We start from the raw sequence: 9972 nt of genomic DNA, 5'->3' as shown, positions 1-9972 counted from the left end.
CTGCATAGCTTCCAGATGGTTTTTTCTGCTTTTAATAATTAATTTAATGTAAGAATTACTTTTGGATATTGCAGAACATGAGTTCTTAAGAAGCTTGAGTAAGACCATAAATATAAAAAGAAAACCTTATCATAAGTCAAAAAAATCATTTCCTTTGATAAAGGAAATTCTTTAATTTAGAGGATGCCAAATTAAAAAAGAGAAAGACAAAAAGAAAAATAAATAAAAAAGAACTATGTGTTTTGAAATCAAAAGCTTATATTTGAAACCAAAAAAAAAAAAATTAATTGTTATACTTAATGTTTGTCGCTTATTTTCTGTTCTTGAAAAAGAATACTTTTGTCACGTAAGTAGAAATAATTTTGGTGAGTGAGGATGGTAAAAATTATAAAACTTTTAAATTTACAAAAGGATGGTAAAAATTATAAAACTTTTAAATTTACAAAAAATCTAACTGACAAAGCATGAAAAACACTGCTTTGAATTTTTTTAATGTGTATTACTAGATATTTAAAAGTTTTAAAATCACTTTGTGAAGTGAAGCAGCGCCCGGTATAAAATGAAAAGTTTGCTTATTTAACGTCCTACGTTCCAAATATCTTAACTCTTTGATGAAGATTTAAAAAATATATTAGCAGAAAAATTAGAGGCTGGATCATATCAGAAGCTGGAGAAAAACAAACAGTAAACCTTCGAAAAAATTGTTATGTCCATGATTTACAGTTCGGTTAAAAAAACTCCGGCGATTAAGGAGTTATGCAGCCGCTTAAGAAAATCCTTAGTCGGTTATGAAAACACCTAACCGCTTAAAGAAATATCCGCCTGCTTAAGAAAATACCCAGTATCCTAGGAAAATCTAGTAAAAAAAAAAAAAAACGAGATCCTCTGTCTCTTGAACATAAATGCAAAAGTCATTTAAAAACGCAAATTCCTTTTTAAAAATGTTTAAAAAGTGTAAACCACTTATTAAAAGGGCTTTACAAAATACTTTACTGCTATTTAAAAAATACCATACATCCATTTCAGAAATTCCAAACCACACTACAAAATGAATTTCAAAAACATTTGTTTGTTTTCAAGAAACTGTATTAAAAACTGTTTTTCATTACAGAAGACGCTGAATCTATTTTAAAAAGATGCACAGTGAAAAATGCCTTCTGTAAATAATTCAAAATTTTTAGCTGCAACCATAGTTTTTGCACCGACTGTTACATCCTGTAATAGTACTTTATACGATCCTATTTGGTCTATAACTTCATCAACGTCTTTTCCTATATCTTCACCTGTATACTTTAACACGCTGTTGAGTTTATACACAGATTATGATGCTACATAACAGAAGAGTTATTATAGGATTGCACCGATGTTACAATTTTGTCCACATTTAAATACGCGAGTGAAAGACCTATATTCACATGCATTATGGGTGATATTATATTGTGGAATAAGAATCTCTTCGTGAAGAACTTATAGAAAATTCCTTGGTGTTTGTTAAATAGTTTAGATATTTTCCTTTTCATAAGTATTTTCGTATTTTCATTTGTGGAATGAAAGTTAAGAAGTAACAAAAAGCGCCTGACTTTTTTCAAATACTGTTTTCAGCATTAACGCGTTTTTATCTCAAGTAGCTCCAAACATTACGAGTTTATCTTTTCCTAAAATTCATGGTGTGGTCTCACTTTTTAAATTATATAATTAAAGATAACAGTTTTTAACAAAAACAAAGAGCATCTTCAATCATGGCCCCTATTTTTAAGTCCATAGATGACAAAACCAAATTATTAAATAGCTATGAAGTTTGATAGATTTTGTAAATCTTTGCTAGGCTGTTTATGTTAATATACTGCCTGCTGCTTTAAGTCAATTCTTAGGAACGCCAAAGGGCGAACGATTGAATTTTAGGATTAATATGTTAGAAAAAAACCCCATTTACCAAAAGACATTAAAGCATACAAACATGTAACGCTTAGCTATTATATTTGTTTAGTAAAAAAAATCTTCGAACCACATGTTCAAACTATTCTTGAGAGAAGACACTTAATCGTTGACATACTCAAAATAAGATTGCTTTGATGTTGGATTATAAGTTATAGAAAGGATTCGATTTTTTTCCCTTTTAGGCAGCTAACAAATTTATTAATTTTGTAAGTCAAGGTTATAAAAAACAGGGAATGTCATTCCATTAGAGCTACTCTATCCAACAATAAGCATTATAAATAAAACAAAATAAAAAAACAAGTTTATGTGAAACAAAAGCAGATATTAAATTTTTTTTTAAGAATTCATTCATTTACATGTCTTTAGGAAATAGCAAAACTTTCAAGTAATCTTCTTTACATTTTACAATCCGATCCGAATATAAACTTTTCCAAACTTATCATTTGCCAAAAACTTTTATCATGTGCGACACTCCAAATAAGTACTGAAAAACTATTAACGAAAATCAACAAACTTAAAGGGAAAAAAAAAATTACTTTTAGGCTTTTCTCTATTTACAATAACTTCGTAGCAGAGAACATGGCAGGATAGGAAGAGAAATATGATGACTTTTCATTTGGAGAATTAAATGCAAAAAAGCTTTTCATAGCATCTAATTCTTTCTGTAAAGATGCAACACGATTCCGTAGTTGATCATTTTCTTCTGTTAGCTCACCAACACGCATTTGAGTTTCAATATGCTTTAACTTGGCTTTAGTTCGACTCTTTCTAACAGCAACATTGTTTCGTTCACGTTTCACTAAATACTCTTCACTTCCTTTCGACATTACTTTGCGACTCTTACTACGTGGTGACTTTAGTTCATTTCTATGACTATTATTAACTTCATTTTTGTTTTGTTCCAACTTTACTAAAGCAGCTTTCAACCTTTGAGCATTAAAATCTAAATCTTCAACATTAATTTCATCATCTGAGTCATTTTCAGATGTACCATTACTATGAGGAATGTATTGAAATTGGCTAATTAGTAGTCCCCCTTTCTGGTATCTTGGATTAACCATATTGTCTTGAAATTGGGGAGTTGGAAAATCTCCATTGTCAAAATCATGTTCTGGAAGTAAGCTTTCAGGCGTTGAGCATCTTGATGTAGCCGTCGAGTCAGGTTCTTTCTTTATTTTGATTAAACCAGGCAAATGCCTCTGAAGTGCATCTTTTGACAACTTTCCATGAAATAAATCATCAAAGAATTCTCCAGGGGCTGCAGGTAAATCAGCTGTAGAAAGGTATTTTGAAAAATCAAGGACACATTCGGAAAATAAACTGTCAGTTTGAGGCTTGACAGCACCATCAGATTCCATGTTAGGGACAGCTTGTATATCACTATTTGAACTATTTTCCATAACTAGAAAATTGGTTGTAGGAATCATGAGGTTTTTGTTTAATGATGTTATTGATTTCGATACGATCGGTTGATTTGAGCGATGTAGTTTTGGGCTCAATTTTTTTTCAAGATACTCAGTGGCTTTCCCAAAACATTCCTGAACAAAATTATTGGTTTAGAAATCATAGAACTGCTAAGCATGTATCTATATAATTTATATTATCTGTGTGTGTGTGTGTGTGTGTGTGTGTGTGTGTGTGTGTGTGTGTGTGTGTGTGTGTGTGTGTGTGTGTGTGTGTGTGTGTGTGTATCCACATACATACATACATACATACATACATACATACATACATACATACATACATACATACATACATACATACATACATACATACATACATACATACATACATACATACATACATACATTACATACAAATATATAATATAAATATATTTCAAAAAGATGCATTTAAAAAGTAGTCAGATTTTCTTTTTCAGATTACTTTCAATTCTTTGAGTACATATATCGGTTTTATAGTAACAATGTCAAACATTCGTCTTATACTGTTTATAGCTTTGTTTTAATGGTTACGGAAAACAATGACTCACTGCTTACCTGACGTTCAGATAGTATTTCAGCCAGGTTTGTAGTTGGTCCTAATCTAGCAAAATGCAGATAGGTATGCACACCGGTTTTGATATCTTGTTTTCTGTTCGACACAAATCGACAGTCTCTTGAGAGAAACTTTAAGAGAACTAACACTGAGCATTTTTTTGGAAGTAGAACTGCTATCGCAAACCTTTGCAGCTGATTGGTTGAAGAGAATCAATAACAATTGATATGAATGCTAACCCACTGTGTTTTCAAATAGGGAACTTTAAATAAAACATATAATAGAAAAATAGTTGCGGGGGTTGATATAATAATGAATTTTTTAATAAAAAAAAATTTAAACCATTGAAACAAAATTTATCTTAAGAAGAAAGATTTAAGTACTATTATTACTTAAATTTATGAATTTTTCATATATTATTAGCTATATTAACTGCCAAATTTAAAAGGAAATACTTAAAAATAATCCTTTTATATATACCAGGTTGGCACTGAATGCTTTCAATTGTCTTTTTAAATGCATTCAAATTTGCGTCAAGATAACTTTATTGCGATTTAAGATTTATATTTCTAAAGAACCCTGCTGATAGTTATTTTAATCCTTAGGAAGTTACATGAATTCGTTGGTTAAAAGTAAAATAGTAATTTAGCTCAAAAATCCTAATATTTTATTAATCTTTTTAAAGACTGCATTTTTAAATGCACACCTTTGGTTGATACTTCACAAACCGTTCATTGTTACTTTGGCAAGATAAAAATTTTTAGGTTTATGTTTAATTATTGATATCGTTTGAAGTATTTTTTACGCAGTTGGAAAAAATTGTAAAGGTTTTAGGGTTTTATTTTACCGATCAAGCTATCGCAATCTAAAAGGACTTTTATTTACTTTTAGATTATAACAATTTGTTTCGTGGTTTAAAAAGTCCATGATTACCACAAAAATATTTTCAATTAATTCTACAAAATATTTTTTGTATCTTAGAGCAACATAGCGCATCTTATAAACAATAAAGTCCTGCCCTACAATCTGCTTCAGCAGATTTCGTGCAAGCCTAAGCACGAAAACAGACGTTGTCGTAAAAAGCGTTAAGCGTTAATGCTTAGTTGTCGATTTTAACGAAAGTTTCTTATATTTTTGAATTTCACTATATATCAAGGAAATGAATTTCTAAAAAACAAAAAATGGAAAAACATTTTTAATTAGGTAAAAGATCCTTATTTGAATGGTTGTTCGATGAGGTAAGTGATCTTATTTAGACATTCTAAATAATTTGGGTCTCAATACTACCGATGAAATCCAAAATATTGTTCCAGAAGAATAACCAGTGCTTGAAATCATATAAAAAAGATCATTCAAGAACAATCCTTGATCCGGCTGCAAGTAACAGATCGAGGAGATCAATCTTTTTGCGAATTACTGATTATGATACAATAATTTTATTAAAACCTCAGACAACCAAATGCTCGCTAGTTTTTTTTATGACTTTGATGAAATGTTCCGATGAGAATTACACGAGCTCGCAACCTAGTGCCCATTAAAAATTTTAAATAGTATCTTACTTGTTTCGGTTTAAAGAATAAGGAACTAACGTCATTTGTATTTAGAAAATGCAATTTTAGCAATAAGTTGAAAAATTATCGCATCTTTATGAATGCAGACCTTCAGGTTTGTCATTCTTGCCTCCTAATCTTCTTGTAACTTTTTTTTCTATTTAATCTATCCTCATATTATGCAAAAAAGTTTTGAAACAATTTTTGAATACAGAGCTTTATTTTTTACGGCTGGCCTACGAAATATATTGGTTCAACTACAAAAAAAAATCCTATAATTACGGATTTTTGAATGCGTCTGAGATTATGGATTTAATTAAAATCTTAATGTTATTAAAAATAAAAATATAATTAAAATAAAATTATATAAGATTAATCGAAAATTAAAATAAAAAAGCCTATACATTTCATGATTATCATAATCATCAACAGCAGCAATAGCGACAATGTTTTAAAAAGTATAAATTTCTCATGCTTCATTAATTAACTAATCATAGTTGTATAAACGTTTATTAAACAGAGGTTCTAAATCTTGTTCTCAGGCAACGCTTCTATAAATTAGATAAGAGTATTCTATAATAATTTTTAGAAAATAAGTTTAACCAGAAAATGAGGTCTTTTCCAATTAAAAAAATAGGACAAAGTTTAGCATATCTGCTATTAAATTTATGTTGTTAGAAAAAAATCTTTCTATACAATTAAAAAATCTTCCGAATAACAATGTTAAGAATTTGCAAGTGTTTTAGTACAAAAAAAGAAATTTAAAAAGCAATAATTAGACCTAATGATTTAAGTTCAAATGACGTTTCCACGTGAAAACCATCACGAAATAATTTTTAGCAAAACAAATTTAATTATAGTATGTTTTAATTTTATCGCTAGTTAGCGATAATATTTTGGCAATATATTTTTTTTGTTCGTATAAAAGAAAAAAAATTTGCTCTAATTTCCGTGTCAAAATTTGAAGCTCAACAGAAAAATATCTTTAAAAAAGCAAACAATCGGCATTTCTTATGACACGATGGTGTTGAATGACATGGCAAGTAATATTGGTAAGTGTCAGAAAACAACAAAACGAGAAAAAGAACATTCTTTGCAATGTCGATCCGAAGCTATTCTACGAGACTTAGATATTATCTTGCTTCAGTGTAGCAGCATTTTGAAGAGCACCGTTATAAATGGAAAAAACAGGTTTCATGGAAAACTTCAAGAAAAAAGAAGTTTAGAAGAAAACTGTGAAATCAATTGCAACATTAATATGAAGCCATTTAAAAACTCCATTAAAATACATGACGAGTGTTGTACTCAAGAGTTTTTGAAGAAAGAAGTTTTTTTAAAAACAACTTCAGAACCGATACGTAAGCATTTAAACCAAGAATTTCAACGTTTCAACATTAAGGAAGATGAAGTAAAGAGCATAGCAACTACCTCTGTTGAAACAAATTTAACACCAAAGTTAGATGCGATTAAAATCAACTTGGACAATAGAATACTAGAACCTGTCCAAAAAGATGTCAAAACAAGAAGTCGTTCAATCAAAAATGATTTTGCTAAAGGTACTAAAAAAACGAGGCAAGCTGAAAAAAACAATGAAATATCAGTTAAGGAATCTGAGGAAGAAATTGAAAAATGGCTCAGAAGTATTAGCTCAATAGTTTCAGATATGCAATCCAATGAAAATTCTACTTAAAAAAGTATTATTGTTAAAAAAGTTTTTAAAGTCTTTTATTCGATTTTATAATTTATTGTCGACGTGTGTTATTTAAAGAAAAATGATAACTTTTACAATTTAAACTGTCTTCACTCGCACTAACGCGCATTTTTTTCGTGCCTCATCTGTAAGACAAAATCAAAGATAGAGAAATATTGTATTGATCTACAATATTCCTAGCCACTGGAAATTACACAGCAGTGTTTAAAAAATCAGAGTAATCTTTAAACTGGAACTTTTATGATGAAACAGATATTTGACACTTTAGGTAAGTCTTACTTTTATTTACTTAACCTTAAAGGTACGACTGTTCCAAGCTAGACAACATTAAACTTGTGGCGTCGTTTTTCAGATTTCTATAATAGTTTGCTTTTCATAAAGCTCTAATGTAAATGAGGCGTAAAGAAATTTTCATGTTATTTTGATCACACAGCGTGTTAACTTTAATTTTAGTTCAAGCCGCAATGTTAACAGGTATGTTTCGTTTTTTCAGACGACTTTTATAGATTGTATTTAGATAATAATCTTCTTCGTTTTCGTTTATCTCTTATAATTTCGAGCTTCTGTTAATCTAAGATTTCTTAGAAAATTTAGCTTTGGAGTTGAAGATCAAGCTCATACTGGCATTATGTCTTTTTCTCGGCGTGTTTATTTTTTTTATGTTTTTTAGCTGACATTGTTTTGGTAACAATAAACCTCGCATTATTGTCTGCTTCTTCGGCAGTTTGGTTATATACAATAGTTCACAGATGATCAAACAGAAAAGTTATAAATAAAAGAATTAAATAACTCTGTACTTCTCATCTAATGGAAGAAGCGCACATTCTTCTGAAGTTTTCGATGTTAATAATCTGCGACCAATATGGTTACCCAAATTACTAAATTATCGATTTCAAACGCATGAGTTAAACATTCGTCCTTTCCGAGTACAGTTTGACACTTTACAGAGACATGAATCCCGGAAATCAAATGTTCAGTTCTTGGGGAAATATAGGTTGTGACAACAATTTTTTTCTCCTGCTCTATCAAAGTTTTAAGTTTATCTCTAATATTTGTGGAAACTTCTTTACACAATAGGGTTCCAGCTTTACTACTAATATCGTCTTTTACTAAAACGTCATAAATGATACTATGGGTGATTTCTTTAAGACGGTCTTGAGATAAAAGGTAAGATCTTTGAAATATTCGGGAGTCGTCTCGCAAAGGATTTAAGTTATCGATGTTAAGCATTCGCTGCTTCAATGGAATTGTTGATATCGCTTTAGGAAGATTTTCTTTATTAATCATAGTTATGGAAGGTATATCTATTATTTCGTTCTTTATACCATTTGAGGAACTTGTAGCTTCCGGTTGTAGATTATTTATCTTTGGAGCATATATACTATTGATACCTTTTCGTCGTCTTGAATTTGGGCTTATTGAAATATCATTTCGTTTAAAATACTGGGGTGTTTTTATGGCCTTTTCGTCAATTTTTTGAAAACTTTCTTCTAAGCTCTCCCATTTTCCTCGGTTTTTAATCGCTTGTAAAGGCGTGCTGCAACTTCTTCTTAATGGACGTTTCGCTTCAATCTCTGGAGGTTTATCACTTAGTCCTTTCTTATCAGATAAAAATGTTGATTCTGATGATTCTCGGTACCGGAGATATTTACTACTCATTATAGATAGAATTGTAAATTTCTCGGCTGTTGCGGCGAATTAAATCTGTAAACCATAAAAAATTGAGAAATAATTATGTAACGCCAAATTAACATTAGGCTGCAATTAAAATGTAATACTTTTTCCAATAGATAACTTATTTTTATCAGAAGTTTTCTATTATTACCATTTTGTAAGCTTCCAGTTTTTTATAAAAAGAATTATTAAAAAAAAGTTTGCACTAAAGAAAAATTTTACACGAGAGAAAAAGTTTATAATCGCCTTTTAATCTGGCTTAAGATGGCCACTTATGATAGATAATGCTACTCCAGCTCTTTTGTTTTTATAGTCGGATAAGATCAGACGTTTTATTATTTGCACGCTTATCTTAAATAAGTTTTAGATATTTTGTACTTGAATGATAACGCTAACACTTTAACGATCCGCCACGTTGAAAAATTTGAATAATTTTTGTTACTATTTATCATATTGCATGACGTCATCACTGCAAAAATACTTCATTTTTGTTTTTTGCCCGCTCAGTTATTTTGTCATTTTATTAAAAAAAGTATTTGATTGAATCATTGTCTGCTTTTTTTCCATTTTGTTATTTTATTTTACTAACTTTAGTTCACTTGGTTTAAATTGTGAATGACGAGCAAACCTTTGTAGTTAATTTTTGTTTCGTCAGTAGGAACAATTCTTGGCTCGCTTTACTTCGTTTGAAAACAGGGAAACAAAAGGGTATTGTTTAACAATGTCAATATTCGTTTCAAATCAAGAGTTGAGTTCAGACTTCGTCGTACTGTTTCATAAACTTAATTACCAATTGAACAACAATGAGGAAGTAGTCAAAAAATATTTTTAAAACTTCCGTAGAAATTTATTCTTTACAACCAAGATTATTATATATCTGTATAAGAAAGAGACCTGTTGGAACACTTTTTGTTTTCTGTTTTATATCGTAATCCGATTTTTAAACATCTCTTTAACTCGATTATATGTTTCTGCGCAAATTCAATTCCATTAAAAAGTTTAGAGTATAAAACAATAAAATTAAAAAAAACTTGTTAAATAATATTTAAGCGTCAAAATGTTTTAGTTTATTAGTAAAAATATAAATAACAATAAAAAAAA

General features: G+C 29.6%; 3 protein-coding genes across 4 annotated transcripts; 1 reads left to right on the top strand and 2 right to left on the bottom strand.

Annotated features, from left to right (window-relative positions):
• Nucleotides 1-2239: 2239 nt before the first annotated feature.
• LOC145183841 (uncharacterized) lies at nucleotides 2240-4147 on the bottom strand. The gene is made up of 2 exons (XM_080059329.2): nucleotides 3939-4147; nucleotides 2240-3476 (listed from the first exon to the last, which is right to left on the bottom strand). Exon 2 carries the CDS (start codon nucleotides 3363-3365, stop codon nucleotides 2493-2495), a length of 873 nt encoding a protein of 290 aa, XP_079915455.2. The 5' UTR covers nucleotides 3366-3476; nucleotides 3939-4147; the 3' UTR covers nucleotides 2240-2492.
• A 1600-nt stretch (nucleotides 4148-5747) lies between these two features.
• Nucleotides 5748-9776, top strand: LOC149890126 (uncharacterized). 2 transcript variants are annotated; one of them, XM_090085813.1, is made up of 2 exons: nucleotides 5748-7465; nucleotides 7868-9776. In XM_090085813.1, the coding sequence occupies exon 1, from the start codon at nucleotides 6508-6510 to the stop codon at nucleotides 7174-7176; it is 669 nt and encodes a 222-aa protein (XP_089941939.1). In that variant the 5' UTR covers nucleotides 5748-6507; the 3' UTR covers nucleotides 7177-7465; nucleotides 7868-9776. The 2 variants fall into 2 exon arrangements, with proteins under 2 accessions (XP_089941939.1, XP_089941937.1); XM_090085811.1 differs by having other exon boundaries at nucleotides 5748-7671.
• On the bottom strand, nucleotides 7394-8856 carry LOC149890127 (uncharacterized). The gene has a single exon (XM_090085810.1). The coding sequence runs from the start codon at nucleotides 8854-8856 to the stop codon at nucleotides 8041-8043; it is 816 nt and encodes a 271-aa protein (XP_089941936.1). The 3' UTR covers nucleotides 7394-8040.
• Nucleotides 9777-9972: the final 196 nt, after the last annotated feature.

The sequence above is a fragment of the Hydra viridissima genome, unplaced genomic scaffold (assembly GCF_058129835.1).
Source record: "Hydra viridissima isolate aposymbiotic clone 2 unplaced genomic scaffold, HvirCarnegie_v1 scaffold_4, whole genome shotgun sequence".
Classification (NCBI taxonomy): domain Eukaryota; kingdom Metazoa; phylum Cnidaria; class Hydrozoa; order Anthoathecata; family Hydridae; genus Hydra; species Hydra viridissima.
The sequence above is the reverse complement of the archived record's forward strand: the minus strand, read 5'-3'. Positions and strand labels throughout refer to the sequence as shown.